The following is a 14983-nucleotide window of genomic DNA, read 5'->3' as shown; positions in this document are numbered from 1 at the left end:
AATCCTTAAGTAGTTGACGTCATGTTTATCACGTGCCAGGCATTGTTCTAAGCTCTTCCTACATATTCATCCATTTCATGGTCCCAGCAACTCTCTACTATCACCCATTTTACAGATAAAGCAATTGAGGCACATAGAAATTAGTGCCCAAGTCACTCAAATTATAAATGCTAGAATTGGGATTTGAACCCATGCAGCCTGATATAGAGTCCACACTCTTAAACATTAAACTATAGGAAATACAGGGGCGCCTGGGTGGCTCAGTCAGCTGAGCATCCGACTTCGGCTCAGGTCATGATCTCGCGGTTTGTGAGCTCGAGCCCCGCAACAGGCTCTGTGCTGACAGCTTGGAGCCTGCTTCGGATTCTGTGTCTCCCTCTCTCTCTCTCTGCCCTTCCCCCGCCCATGCTCTGTCTCTCTCTCTCTCTCTCTCTCTATCTCTCTCTCTCTTCCCCTCCCCTGCTCATGCTCTGTCTCTGTCTCTGTCTCTCTCTCTCTCTCTTTCTCTGTCAAAAATAAATAAACATTAAAAAACGGGAAAAAAATTAAAAAAAAAACCATAGGAAATATAAAGAATCACAAGCCAAGCTATGATAACGGCGTCCATCCTTGGAGAAGGCAAAGAATTAATACTTCCCGTGGCACTTCTTACCTCCCCCACTTAGCCATGCCCACTTCCTTCCCACTCACCCCCCAAGTCCTTTTCTTCCTGGTTAGTCAACATTCCCCAGCCCTGACACCCTTTTGTACCCGACTGGAAATTCTACCGCATTGTCAAGGCAACAGGCTCATGCTTTCTAGATGGTCCGTGTCTCCATGATCAGCCCAGCCCACTCTGCAAATTCAAAGCCTCAGCAAATCTGACCACCGCTGGCTACACACCCAGCTCAGCCCCTGATCCAGGTGCCCCCACCTCAGGTCCTTACAAGACACAAGTTCGGACCTGACCACCTTAATGCAACAAGCTTTCCCCGAGCACTTCCTGTGTCCCCAGCCCCAAGACCAGCATACGGAAAAGGATATGAATGAGCTGCGCCCCTGACTTCTACGAGCCCACAGTCCAACAGGGAAAAACAGTCGTGTAAATGGATCTCTAGGATACCCTGTGGTCAACGCTAAAATTAGAGATGTGTCCCCAGTGGGTTGAGGGCACATGTGTCAGAATGATTCACACTGCATGGTCGGAAGAGGAGGCTCCAAAGTGCCTCTGGGTGAGCTCATTCCTCATGGAGACATGCTCAGAGACCTACCGGAAGGAGCACTGAACTAGGGATATGGAGATGTGGGGACTCACACCAGCTTTGCGGAGGGACCCTGAAACATGCCCTGGGCCCCGAGGTCCCCATCTGAAAACAAGGAGGACCCCAGGTGTGGGACAGGGGCTCCTGTAAGTGATCAAGGTCATATTCACCTTGACTCATAGGCTGAGAAACGTCTTCCTGGCTCACTGCCCTTCCCATCCTGCCCGCCGCATCTGGGAGCAAATCTGTCTTGGTGTCAGTTTGTCTTTCCGCCTCTCAAACACTTGCCAGCCTGCCTTTTGAACACAGAACTCAGGTCCACAGCCTACATCACCCGAAATATCCGGCCAGGATTTAATAACGTTTTGTTTTCCCTGCACTATTTACCATTACAGTTACATGCTACTTTTGATGATGCATTTTGGTTTCCCATTGGCAGTGATGACATACATAAAGCCTCCTTTGGAAAAAATTTTAACATTAAAAAGTGAGTCAGTTTAAAGTAATATCGTAGATAACCCCATAATTGCTATGAACTCTATGTAGGGCAATTTAACAAACATCAAAATTTTAAACACACATACAAAAACAGGCAAAGCGGTTCTAGGCTATTTGATATTCTGACTGTGATTACCGCCGGAGGGAAGGGGTGGTGACGGGGGTGGGAGCAAGTGGGGGGCTTCTGGCTTCTGCTTCCCGTTCTAGCGGTTGACCTGGGGGCTGATGATACATGTGTGTTCACTTAGTAAAAATCCATCAGGCTGTGTCCACTTATCATCGGTGCATTTCTGTACGTCGATTGTACGTTCACATATACCTCAGGCCAGTTCTCCTTCTAGAAACTACCCTGCAGATAGACACACACGGGTGCAAAATGACACATTCAAAGCTGCTCATTGCACTGCTGTTTGCAGTAACCAAAGATTGGAAACACCCCGAGTTCCCCAGCTGAGGACTGATTGAATGAGTTTGGGCACAGCCTACAGTGAATTCTATCTCGTCATCAGACTGAATGAGGCAACCACTCCCGGATTCGCTCCCGAATTCGCATAGACTTCAATTTAAGTGAGAAGGGAAGGGCAAAACTGTGTATAATGTGCTACCTTGTATGGGGAAAAAAAGAATATATAATACATGCACATGTTCATGCCTAGGGCATCCCATGGCTAGAGTATTATCTTAGAAGAAAGTGACAGGAAACTGACCAGGGCAGAACAGGGGAGAGGGGCGGGAGAGAGGCTTATCACCAATGACTGCTCTTTGATAGTATAAAATTTTGCACAGTGTCCTCACATTTCCTATCTGATAATAAGTTCAAAGCAAAAAGTCTTACAGAAGGTGCCTGCCTCTGGTGAAACTTATGGTCCCTTCCAGACCTAAAGACTGAGTTGAAAGTGTTACTACTTTGAGCTTATAAAACAAGTAACCCCTGACCCCACCCACATCCCAAGGGATGGTACCAGAGCTAATGGGCCTTCCTAAATGGGTCTCCGATTAACAGCAAGGCCAGTCTAGGACAAATTACTCACTCACACTGGCCTCCGCCCTGCAGAGAAAATCTGGCACCTGGAGCTGCCCTGGCACAGCCGGCAGGTGGCTGACCTCTTGGCATGGGTGGGGGAGGTTTTTAAGCAGAAACACTTCCAGGAATGGGAAGTCAAGGATTTAGTAAGGCAATCTCAGTTGACTAGAGAGGAAAGATTCTGAGTTCTGAGTCCCAGCTGGCCCCAAGAGAAGCAAAGCAAGGGCCATTGAGTGGTCTTCTCTCCAGGCTACAGGGACAGAGACAGAACAAGGCCTTGAAAATTCGAGTTCTGGAGCGCCTGGGTGGCTCAGTTGATTAAACATCTGACTTTGGTCCAGGTCATGAGCTTGCAGTTTGTTGAGTTCCAGCCCCGCGTTGGGCTCTGTGCTGACAGCTCAGAGCCTGGAGCCTGCTTGGGATTCTGTGTCTCCCTCTCTCTCTGCCCCTCCCCTGCTTGCACTCTCTCTCTGTCTCTCTCTCAAAAATAAACATTAAAAAAAATTTTTTAAAGAAAATTCGAGTTCAGTTGTACCTGTGTAACTTTCTTTTGTACAGCACTAGTCACACCCACATGTCACTATCTCCCCATATCATGAGTCCTAAAAACAATCCAATGAGGTGTGGGGCAGGGTATCAATTGCCCATTTTATAGATAGGAACATGGAGGTGCAAAGGAGGTTAAGAGTAAGAGACTGGTCAATGATTACATCTGGAGGGTGGCAGTGAAGCCAGAAACACAGCCCCCACCTTCTGGCTTCTGATCTTCCCACCTCCCCCCCACCATCAACCTTAGCCTTCTCTCAACTGTGACCTTCAGAGAGTAGAGCTCCTGTGGCCTGACAAGCAAGGAGCAGGCAAAGAATCCAAGAATCAGAACCAAGGGGCCTACGAGACCATCTGACCCCGCAGTTTATAACCCTGACTACAAATCAGAATTACCTGGGGAGCTTAAATAGTTTAAATAAATATCTGTGCCATGGCCCAGGTATCCGTAGAGTTTTTAAAAATCTCTGGTTGGTGCTGATGCACCTTTGGGAGAGAATGACCCCCACCCCAATCCCGCATACAACCTTCTGCCTCCCTGGAGCTTCCACCTTCCTCTGCTCCATCCTCTGGCCCCCAAATGTACTGCTCATCTCTCTTCCACATTACCTAGAACCAGGGAACCGGATTGGGAATTGGGCTGAGCCTCGTCCTCCAGACAGGCAAGTATTGAACAGCTGAGACCCCAAACGAGGAAGTGACTTGCCTAAGATCTCCCAGTGAGTCAATAACAGAACAAGACTAGAATCTGGATCTCTTGACCACAGGCATCATCATATCCAGTGAGGGGTCAAGTGGAAAGCCAGACCTGTTTGCTATCAGGCAGATCTAGCTGTTCCTGCTAGGTGAATAGATCCAGCGAGGGGCCCCAAGAAGAGAATGGGGTGTGCATATATTTCAGGAGGGATGGGAGTGAGCGATATCCCCTGCAGTCCCTGTAGCATAGTGTAGGGGGGTGGGGGGCAGGAGACTATCCTAGAAAGGCAAGGTTCAAGCTGGCCTCTAGAAAGAGGTCCTCATTTCTAGGTGAGGGTCCAGCCTAGTCTGAAATCTTCATGAAGAAATCAGTCTCTGGGGACAACTTACCAGGAGGGCCCAGCTTCCCAGGCCACAAGAGTAATAATGGCTCACACTTGAGCTTTTCACTGGTCCCTGGGCTCAGCACTATAACTTGGCCTATTTCATTTAATCTCCACGCCCATCCTAAAAGTTAAATATAATTACTGTGTCTGTTTGCAGATGAAGAAACCATGGCCTAGGGAGTTTAAGTAACTTCCCCAAGATCACTCAGCCAGAAAGTGATAGTGGCAGGGTTTGAAGCCTGATTCATGTCCGACCACTAACACCCTGCCTCCCAGCAATACACAAGAGGAGGTAAAACTCAGTGGCTGCGGGAAGTTACCCAGCATCCAGGAGCTGCTGGAGACCTCCCCGGACGTGGTCTGGTGGAATCCTCCTAACCACTCCTCACCAAGGACAAGTCACTCCCATTCTACTTCCACCGAAAAAGGAAACCGAGGCACAGTGGGGAAACATCTCGCTCTGGGGCATCTGCAAGAAGCTAGTGCGGACAGGACCGGGAGTCCAGGTTTCCCGCCCAGTCCGGACCACAAGCTGATCGGGAGGCAAAGCCTAACACTGGCCGGGCAGGTGGGCGCGGCCAACCAGCTAACCGAGGCCTAGCGCACCCCATGCGCAACAGACGCGGAAAACCAACGCTCTGGGCAGGTGCACACAGGTGAGCCAGGTAGCGCTCCTTCGTTGTAGTCAACTGTCTCTATCGCTCTGGTCCCACCGGCTGCTGAAATTCAGGCTGAGCCGGGTGCCAGAATTTCCTGGTTCCCAGCGAAAGTGAGACGAGAAACTAGGCGTGCCCTCCCCGCGCCCTCCCTGGAGCAGCCAGGTCTGGACCCAACCCCGATTCGGCGTGGGAGCGATCCAGGGAGTGTCGGCAACCCCTCCTCCATCTCAGGACCCCTGTGGGGTCACTCACCCAGAACACCGTGGAGTAGATGACCAGCGAGAACTTGAGCCAGAGGTAGGAAAGGCGCGCGCAGTAGCGCACCTGCTCCGAGTCCCCGCGGGGCATCCTGGATACTGTCCGCGGGGCTGCGGGGCTCCGGGGCTCCCGAGTTAGGTCCCTCGCCGTGAGCAGCCCCACCTGCGGCTGCTAGCCGGGCCGCGCGCCCCGCCACCGGCGCTCGCTCGGGGACTGACATCTGCTAGCCGCAATCACAGCCCCGGCTGGGACCAGCCGGCCCAGCGGCCAATGGGCGCGAGGCCCCGGCCCCGCCCTCTGGAAGGGGGCGGGCAGGGGGCGGGGCTGAGGCCGGGGCCCACCCGAGGCAAAGGGAGCGGAGGGGACGAGGGTTAGGCCAACCGGGTCCCGTGCAACTCGGGTGAAGCCTGTGCGAAGTGAGCGGAGGGGGCCGTAGGAGAGCGTGCACGGTTGGACGCTGGGGAGAGACCAGGCGTACCTAATTCGGGGTACAAAGAAATGCATGCTTCCCACTGTTGTCAGGAGAGAAGACTGTACGGAGAGGGCAGGAACTAACCGCGAAGGTGTTAAAAGTGTGCAAATGAATGTGCAAAACGTGAATGGAATAACAGTGGAGGCACTCAGCCTGAGTGGGGCGGAGGACAGAAATTAGTTGGGAAGGTGCGGCAAACCAGGGTGGGACTGAGGGGTCCTCTTGGAGCTGGGGCCACGAGTTCACCTTTGTCACAGATCCCCGACCAGCCTTTTTCCAGCAAACCTCCGGGAATCACCTTCTCTGAGGCCGGTGGAGTTCCCAACCTTGCCCCGAGGGCCCCCCTCCTCTGGGAAGAGCTCCCCCATCCATCCTCAGGCCAGGTCCGAGACCCCTAGCGCACGCTTGGCCCCGATCTGACCCAGCCTCTTCCCTCCCTGCGTTTCCTCTGCCTGGGGTCAGAATCTGTCTCCCATGGCCCCATCTTGTCTCATCGCTGTTTCATTGCCAAGCTCAGCCTGGGGCTCGGGAGTCAGACAACCGTTTGTGGCATTCGGTAATTAAATGTGTGGCCCAGAGGTCAGGAGCTCAAGGCAGTGCTGGATGGGGTCCCTGGTGGTGACTGAAGGAATGGCACCCTAGTCCAGGTCCCTTTCTTACACCCCACCCAGAGAGAGACACCAAGCCAGAGTCAGCCCCAGCCCCAGCTCCCAGGCTCTGCCCTAGAAGGAAGAAAGTAAGATTGGGGTGCAAAAGTGTTGGGGAGCAGGAAGGTCCTGTCCCCTTCAAGGTCCTGCCAGCCAGACTAAGAATCAAACTGACATGACACAGATGGACAGGTGAAAATCACATTCGTATAGAGAACCCACATAGACATGAAAATTCCAAAGACAGGCAAAATGAGATATAGGTGTCGTTCTGAACTAAGGGGAAGGGGGCAGGGGTCTGGGACTTCAAAGAGAAGAAATGCAATTCACAGGAAGATGAAAAAGAGTAAATGTTTGATAAATGTTTTCAGGGTGCCTCAGGGACAAAGAGGACTTGGATCAAACAGGCCTTGCTAGGTTCCTCCCTGTCTGCCATACCTAGTTTATGTCATAGTGTAGTTACCTGTGTCTTCCTGGAGCCGATTCTCCATCCACATTCTTTTTAGGCAGTTGAGGGGGAGGTAAAGAGCTTTTCCTGAACCTGCTGGGCTGCAATGCTTTTTAATTCGAAATAATTTTCATGCCAAAGTGGCCTATCTTGGGGCAACCAGCCCTTGGCCCCTACAGGTGGAAGGCACTGCCTTGCCCAGGGAAGTAAAAGGAATTCAGTTTCCTGGTACAATGGGAGCGAGTCAGTCAAGGGTGTTTGTGATGGGTAGGGACGTGGAACCAGGAAGGAATAGCCAGGGGCTACAAAGACGTCTTTTAAAAAGTTGTCCTTTAAGGAAAAGGAAACTAACTCTTTACCCTTCTTTGGGGGAACCAGCCTCCCCCACCCAGCCCTGGAGAGCTAGCCTTATACCCTCTCTTTCAGGTCCTGGTCTCATTCCCTGCCCCCCTGAGGGATTGTCTGTCTCTCTCTCCCAGAGGGTTAGCCTCCCCACTGGGGTGTTCTTTCCGGTTGCCCCTGGCCTCTGTCCTGGCATCTAGCTAGCTGCACTTTGTCTCCTATTTTAAGTCTTCCTTCGGGACATGCATGTCTGCAGCCCCTCTGGGCTCTCCCTGAGCCCCTATAAGTAGCGCCCTCAGTGATGAGACTATGACAACACCACCCAGGGAGCCTGGAGCTCTTTGGGACTAACACACCCTTTCCTGGGCTCCTAAGCTCTTTCGTTGTCCTTCCCCACCCCTAAGCTGCCCCAAGTACTGTGGGCTGCCCGCAGCCACATTTGCGAACACTGAGACCCTCGAAGAAGTGACCCCTTATTTTTTAACTTTTCCATCCTTTTGCCAGGAGCTCTGGGCTGGGGGGTCAGCAGGCCTAGGGCTCATCCTGGTTTTGCCGTGAACTTTTTGCAAAACTGTTAGAATGTGGGGTGTAGATTGTGTAACGTACAAGTGTGAGTGTGGCCCTGGCTGCAGTTTACAACCCCCTGGTGAGGTTTAAATGTATGCTTATATCCAGGCCTCACCCTGGTTCAGTTAAGTCAGAATCTCCACCAACATCAACCCAGGAATCGGTACTATCTTTAAAGTCCCAAATGATTTCTAAAGTGCAGCCGGGATGGAGAATCTCCGGCCTAGCGGTAATCAGGCAGGCAAGGTGGTCATTTCATCAGATAGGCCACACTCCAGAGGTCACTCAGCTTTCCAGGGAGGTGCTGGTAAAGGTCTAATAAGTGTCTATTGCTGGCGGGTGGATGGGAGGACTCCTAGTGCCGGTTTCCAGAGCGTAAATACTTCCACCCGTGGACCTGGGCCGTTAAGAAGAGACGAGATCACACAAATAGCTCCTAACACCTCTGTAGCTGTCCACCCCTCGGTGCACTCCTGAAGCTTCACCGATTAGCGCAGAGAACCCCTCCCATAATGACAGAATGCATCCGTGAAATTCACGGCTCATCAGTTAACATGACAGGTATTAGAAATGAGCTCTCCTTGGGTGAAATTAGCAGCCTGTAAGATGCGTAGATTATCTAAAGTGAGACCCCACCCGTTTCTTGTTCAGAGCGAAGGAATTTCACTTAGGGATGATGCACAGTCCTTGAGGAGCCCATGTCCCAAGATATCTGGTTGCCTGATGGGACCATCAGTCTAGGTGATCCTGTCCCTAGAATGTTTTGTCTTCCTTGAGTGGACCCTTCATCGAGGTGATAGAGCACAGAGAGCCGGGCCTTCACTGAGTTTACAGACGCACCGTACGAACCAATTTTGCGGCTACTTGCTAATAAATGTTTGTTTTATTGATATTCGTGTGGATGTCACAATTTGTTCTGAGATCTGTTGTCATGATAACCTGGCAGGGAGAGCGTAGGAGGAAACAACTAACCCTCACCTTTTGTGGCTCCTACCGTTTACGAAAAAGAACCTAAGGATATGCATGACCAACCTGGCCTGAACAAGGTTACATTCATGCCACTGGCCAAATGATTCTCTGTGCCTCTGGTTCCCCATCTGTGAAACCATAGGTTTCTCTTCTAGCTCTAACAACCTTGGCTATAGTCCTCAGAGTCAAATTGGCGAGCAAATGTAAACTGAGCCTCTCCCGTGAGTCAGGTCCTGCCCCAGGCTCTGAGGATACATCTGGAAACAAGACAGATAAGAATCTCTGTTCTCTTATCTTGGGGAGGGAGTCGTGGGGACATATCGCACAGATGAACAAACACACGAAAGGGAAACTTCAGGCACTGGTATGTGCTAAAGATCTGGAAGAAGAGCTCCTAATGGAAACGACAGCAAGTGTGAGGACTGTCAGAGAGGGTCTTGGCTTGGAGAGCTCCCTGGGGCTCGAGCAAGGGACCTCAGGAGGCTAGACGGGGTGACGTCAGATATAGGAAGGGACCTTGCAGCTTTGGTAAGGAGTTTAGACATATTTCCAGTTTCACTGAGGACCACTGGGAAGTTTTCAACAGGGATGTGATACAAAATACATGCGATTTATGCTTTAGAAGGCTGCTGCACGGAGCGAGGACAGGAGGGTGTCGGCATTGGGAGGGAGGAAGGCTGGTGAGGAAGTCATTGTCGCAATCTCGGAGCAAAAAGGTTGCGGCTGGGCTGGGGCACAGCAGTGGAGACGGTGACCAGTGCTGGCAGCGGGGATGCATCTTGGACGTAGAGCCAACAGGACTTGGCTGTGGAATGTGAAGAAAAGAGGAATCAAGGATGATCCCAAGGGTTTTTGCCTTGAGCAGCTAGGTAAATGCTGCTGTCCTTTACAAAGGCGAGGAAGCTCAGGGGGAGTAGGGGAGGAGGAGGTTGGGTTGGAAATCCATTACTTTGTTTGGCCATTTAATTTTTTGAGATATCTTTTTGAAATCCAGGTGGGGTTGTCCAGGGAACTCAGAGGGGAGGTTTGGGTTGATTAATAGAAATTTGAGAGTCATCAGATCAATTAACACCATGGGCCTCTGTGAGGTCATCTAGGGAGAAGACATAGGAAGAGAAGAGAGACAAAGACAGACCCTGGGGCCCTCCAACACTGAGAGGAAGAGGGGCTGGCAAAGGAAACAGAGAAGGTACAGCCACTGAGAAAGAAAATGAGGCCAGTAAGGTGACAGTGATGCCTGGAGAAGAAAGAGCTTCAAGAGGTTAGAAGAAGTATACAACAGGAGTTAGTGTCCTGGGAACTTTCCTTAATACACTGAGGATTCATCTATGCCTGAGAGGTCAAGTGGGGACAGAACAGAGAACTGACCACCAGCTTTGCAAGATGTGGGTCATTGGTGACTTTGATAAGAGCTCTTTCAATGGAGCGATGGGACCTAATGCCTAAGAGAAGAAGGGAAGAAATGGAGGAGGCCAGTACAGACAACACCGAGAAGTGTAAACTCCCAGGCAGGTGTAAGAAATCATTGGCCCAAGACTGCATACTTGGAACTCTTCCCAGCCCACTACACAGCCTCCTAGGCCTCCTCCTAGGCCAAGGACACAAGAGTTGGCCTCTATGTGGGAGAATATATATGGCCATGAATTCTTTACACCTTCTCCGCCAACAGGTAGAATCTATTTCCCTACCTCTGAATCTACGCCAGCCTTCTGACTTGTTTTCACCAATAGAATGTGACAGCAGTAAGGTTGCTTGAATAGTAAGTCTTGGAATCAAGAGGCCTTGCACCCCTGCTTGGGCCCCTCTTGCAATGCCACTGTCATGAGAACAAGGCTGAGCTAGTCTGCTGGCGAGAGACCACAGGAGATAGAACCCAGGCTTCCGGCTGACAGCCACCAGCTATCGGACACGTGGGAGATACCATCTTAGACCATGCAGATCATCACCCTAACAGCTGACTATACCTACATGAATGAGTCCAGCCCAAATGTGCCAATGTAGAGAATCGTGAACTGATATGTGACAGTTGTTTTAAGGTACTAAATTCTGGGCCAGTTTGTTATACAGCAAAAGCTAACCAATACATCCTTAGAGCCGAAAATTTTTAAAAACACAAACTCAAATACCCATGTCTTTCTTTCTCTCTCTTCCCTCCATTTTCATTCCAAAGTATTGCACTTCTGAGTCTATATTTTTATTCTCAAGAGGGAACTTCAGTTGTCCTTTGGGCTTTCCTTGACAGCCTTCAGTGCCACCCCCGACTCAGACTTTAGGCCACTTCTCCTCCTCTCAACCCATTTAAATCTAGGTCTCCCATTTATTCTCAATGAGTTGTTTGTTTAGCATCAGGCACTGAGCTGTGGACTCTCACATACTTACCACTGAAGTCCTCACAATTCGTGGGATTTGATGTGATGGATCCCACTTTACAAAGGAGGAAACAGAAGTTCAGAGAAGTAAACTGACTTTTCTCCATTAGGAAGTTCAAGCGTTTCATGACTCAACAAGCAATGTGCCTTCTACTCTAAGGCAATTAGACCCCACCTACGCTGGAATGAACACTCAGCTCAGATATTGAGAGGTCAATACTGGTTAGAGTTTAAACTTTATTATACGGTTAGTATAGGTTTCTGCAAAATGGTAGTTTCGTGAGATTTTAAGCATTTTGTGAAAAAGGATCTATCAGGGCGCCTGGGTGGCTCAGTTGGTTAAACGTCCAACTCTTGATTTTGGCTCAGGTCATGATCTCATGGTTTCTGGGATCGAGCCCCATGTGGGGTTCTGTGCTGACAACGCAGAGCCTGCTTGGGATTTCTTTCTCTCTCTCTCTCTCTCAAAATAAACATTAAAAAAAAAAAGGATCTATCAAGTAAGGCTGGGAATGCTGCAGGACTTCAGAGCCTTTATCATGGGAATGGAGGCTTGGCATCTCTAGGAGGAAGGACGGTTTTGCAGCCTCACTCGGCTGCACCTGACTGCACAAGTCGAGTTTCCCCAGACACCAGCTATCATGTCTCAAAGAACCAGGATCCTTCAGAATGTCCTTTGGGAAATGCTGTCCCATGGGACTGGTTCCTAATTCTTTTAAAGTTGGAAGTGACCTCCTCAAAATTATATTCTCTATATTTAAGAGGGAAATCAAAACCGGATTATTTTTGTTTTGTGCTTGACCTTGCAAAATAATACAACTTCCGGGGCACCTGCGTGGCTCAGTTGGTTAAGCATCGACTTCGGCTCAGGTCATGATCCCGCAGTCTGTGGGTTCGAGCCCCGCCTCGGGCTCTGTGCTGACAGCACGGAGCCTGGAGCCCGCTTCGGATTCTGTGTCTCCCCCAGGCTCTCTCTCTGCCCCTCCCCTGCTCACACTCTGTCTGTCTGTCTCTCTCTCTCAAAGATAAATAAACATTAAAAAAAAATCAAAATTATACAACTTCCTTTGCCATGATTGTCAGACCACGAGATCCATTTGTGATCACCCCTCTTAGGGACCTGCACGGGGTGAGGGACACACACTTGGGGACCTTGGGGACCAAGAGAATTCCAGACAAGAGCCTCCAGGGAAAGCCAAACGCTCATGCTCAGAGGGGCCTGGGTCACTCTAGCAGTTTGCCATTTTGTAAATCCCCTGAAGAGTTGCCTGTTAAGGCTCCCTTCTTCTGGCCCCCTCTCCCCACTCCCCCTAGCTGTCCCCCCGAAGGCTGACTGCCCCAGACCCCCTGCTCCTTTGCATTCCATGGCCTCTCTCCCACCCCTGGGTGCCAGACACCCCTCCTTACAGCCCCACCCAGACAGCTTCTAAGACCTTCAAAAGCCTCAGCGGACTTTCCACCTCCTTCTGGACAAATGGAACCAAATCACGGGTCCTAGAGGCCCACTCTGGTCCTGGAGGCCCACTGTGCTCTGCCCCTCCCCACCCCTCTTTCTGGAGACACAATCCTGGACCAGTTATGCAAATGTTTCCTCCCACAGAGGCCAGCCCAGGCCCTCCCTCCCGCTGTCCCCTCTCGTCCCCTCCTCAAGGAGGCTGTTCCTGACCAGCCAGCTAGAGCAGACATCCTTGGGAGCAGCTGTGCGTGTGGGTATGAGTAGTACGGGGCTGGGGGAGAGAGAAGTTAACCTAACTGGTGGATCATAAGGAACTATTACTGAATGATGGCACAGCCACGCCACGGACCCCTGCGCGGACTTGGAAAGTGATGTGGGAACCGTTCTTCATACTCTGAGGTCCCGTCTATTTGGGGGTGGGAGTGGGGCCTGATCAGGTTCCTCAGCACAGCTTTCTGGGCCTCTCTTCCTGGTGATGGGTGGGGAAACAGAGCAGTGGTATCACAAGAAGTTTGGGCTTATGGAGAAACTGTTGTCGGCCTTCAAAAGGGGCATCTTGGGAGTCCTGAGGAGAGGGGCCCCAGCCAGAACCCAGAGAACCAAGCTAGAGGGTCCAGATCTGGCAGGTGAGTGGGTCCTACAGGGAACGGTCAATCCAGGCTGGCTACCGTGGCTCGTGAGCCTTTTGGGAGGAGGGGACAGGCTCTGAATGCACACTGCTTCTGGCCGATGGATGGATGAACGAGGTAAGGGCAGTGCAGGGGGCACTCAGTGTCGGGGTGCTGGGCTCCAAGTGGGTAGGGCCCGTGTGAAGCAGAAGGCCTATTTCCTGACATGATTTGCAAGGGGAGGTGGGGGTGGGGCAGGCAGAGGAAGCAAGATACCTAAAGGTAAGTTCAAGACCATCATAGCTTTTCCCCCAAATGTACTTGCCCCTCAGCGTGAAGCGTGTGAGGTCTCACCTGCACGAAAAGGGGGCTCTGTTTTAAGAAGAAGGTGGGAGGGGCGCCTGGGTGGCGCAGTCGGTTGAGCGTCCGACTTCAGCTCAGATCACGATCTCACGGTTTGTGAGTTCGAGCCCCGCGCCGGGCTCTGGGCTGACGGCTCGGAGCCTGGAGCCCGCTTCCGATTCTGTGTCTCCCTCTCTCTCTGCCCCTCCCCCGTTCATGCTCTGTCTCTCTCTGTCCCAAAAATACATAAACGTTGAAAAAAAAAAAAAAAGAAGAAGAAGGTGGGAGTGGTTCTCCTGAGTTGAGAGGCCAGCAGGTGTCCAGTCCTGTCCCATATAACTTGGTTTCTCGGCCTGGGCCCCGAGCGTGTCTGCCCAGCCTTTGGGACTCCTTCATTCCTCAGCCAGTGACAGGCTACACGTTCCTGAGGACGGTGTGAGGCTTGGCCTGTCCAGCTCATCACCCACAACTCTCCCAGCAGCCCTGACTGGGGGGCAAGTGTGAGCCTCAGCCCCAGACGCCGACGCAGCCAGGCCCTGGCCTCGCACTTGGCTCCCCGGGGAGCTGGGAGAGAATCTTCACTGTGGTCCTACCCCAGACACGGAGCGTGTGTGGCCTTCCTTCTTTCCTGATCTCTCGCCCTCTGGAGCCCTCGGGGAAAATGGATGCCCCGGCAAGATCTGTCTCCTTTCTGTTTCCCTTCCTCCTAGAATCCTCAGCCATCCTGAGAGCGGTTCGTGGCATGTGGTGCGTTTAGTCTGAAAACTGGGACAGTCCCTAGAAACCATAACGGTGTGCCTGGGACTGAGGGGCCTCCAGGGGTACAGGACTTTGGTGCTAAAACCAGAAAAGCCCTGTGCAAATGAGGCCATGTCGGTCCCTGACTTCTTTCCAGCCTTTCCACCACCGTGTACATGTTCAGAGGGGAATAGCCAGTGATGAGAAGGACCTCGACCTGAGCCCTCTGAGGAAAAGTCCTAAGAGTGGGAGGGAAGACCCAAGGCTGGGACCAGTGTCTTCAGCTCGCTCCAGACTGCCCTGGGGGAGAGGGAGCGACTCCTTCAAGGGAGCCCTGGAGTGGGCGTGAGGCCTACAGGATACGCGGTGAGCTGGGCGCCGGGAGTGGCACAGGATGGCAGAAAACATTTGATTCAGAGTCGGAATCAAATGGGGTGGGTCATATGCCAGCCCCGCCACGTGCAAGCCAACTCGGAACGAAGACCTGGGAATGTTAGGACGACATTGCCATCTGTGAAATAGGACATTTCAAGGCAAGCAAATGAAATTATCAAGCACCGGGCCTAGGACAAAGCAGGCGCTGAATAACTGTGCGTCCAATCTTCCCGCAGCTGGCACACCTCTGCCAGTCCAGCCAGTGAGGGCCTCCGAGGGCCACTGGGCATGGAGGGGGCAAGGCGGTGGAGACCACAAGAGCCACTTCCCTTGTCACAGCCC

The 14983-nt window shown here is 51.7% G+C and overlaps 1 protein-coding gene across 2 annotated transcripts in view; it reads right to left on the bottom strand.

The window, feature by feature from the left end:
• TSPAN15 (tetraspanin 15) overlaps window positions 1–5558 on the bottom strand; it is a 49796-nt gene extending 44238 nt beyond the window's left edge. The window contains exon 1 of one of the 2 annotated variants that reach the window (XM_053206855.1): window positions 5303–5558. In XM_053206855.1, the coding sequence (XP_053062830.1) occupies window positions 5303–5398 (96 nt within the window). In that variant the 5' untranslated portion in view covers window positions 5399–5558. The remainder of the gene's footprint in view (window positions 1–5302) is intronic. The other variant, XM_027062166.2, reaches the window with a different exon arrangement.
• Between the last annotated feature and the right edge of the window lie 9425 nt (window positions 5559–14983).

The sequence above is a fragment of the Acinonyx jubatus genome, chromosome D2 (genome assembly GCF_027475565.1).
Source record: "Acinonyx jubatus isolate Ajub_Pintada_27869175 chromosome D2, VMU_Ajub_asm_v1.0, whole genome shotgun sequence".
NCBI lineage: Eukaryota > Metazoa > Chordata > Mammalia > Carnivora > Felidae > Acinonyx > Acinonyx jubatus.
The sequence above is the reverse complement of the archived record's forward strand: the minus strand, read 5'-3'. Positions and strand labels throughout refer to the sequence as shown.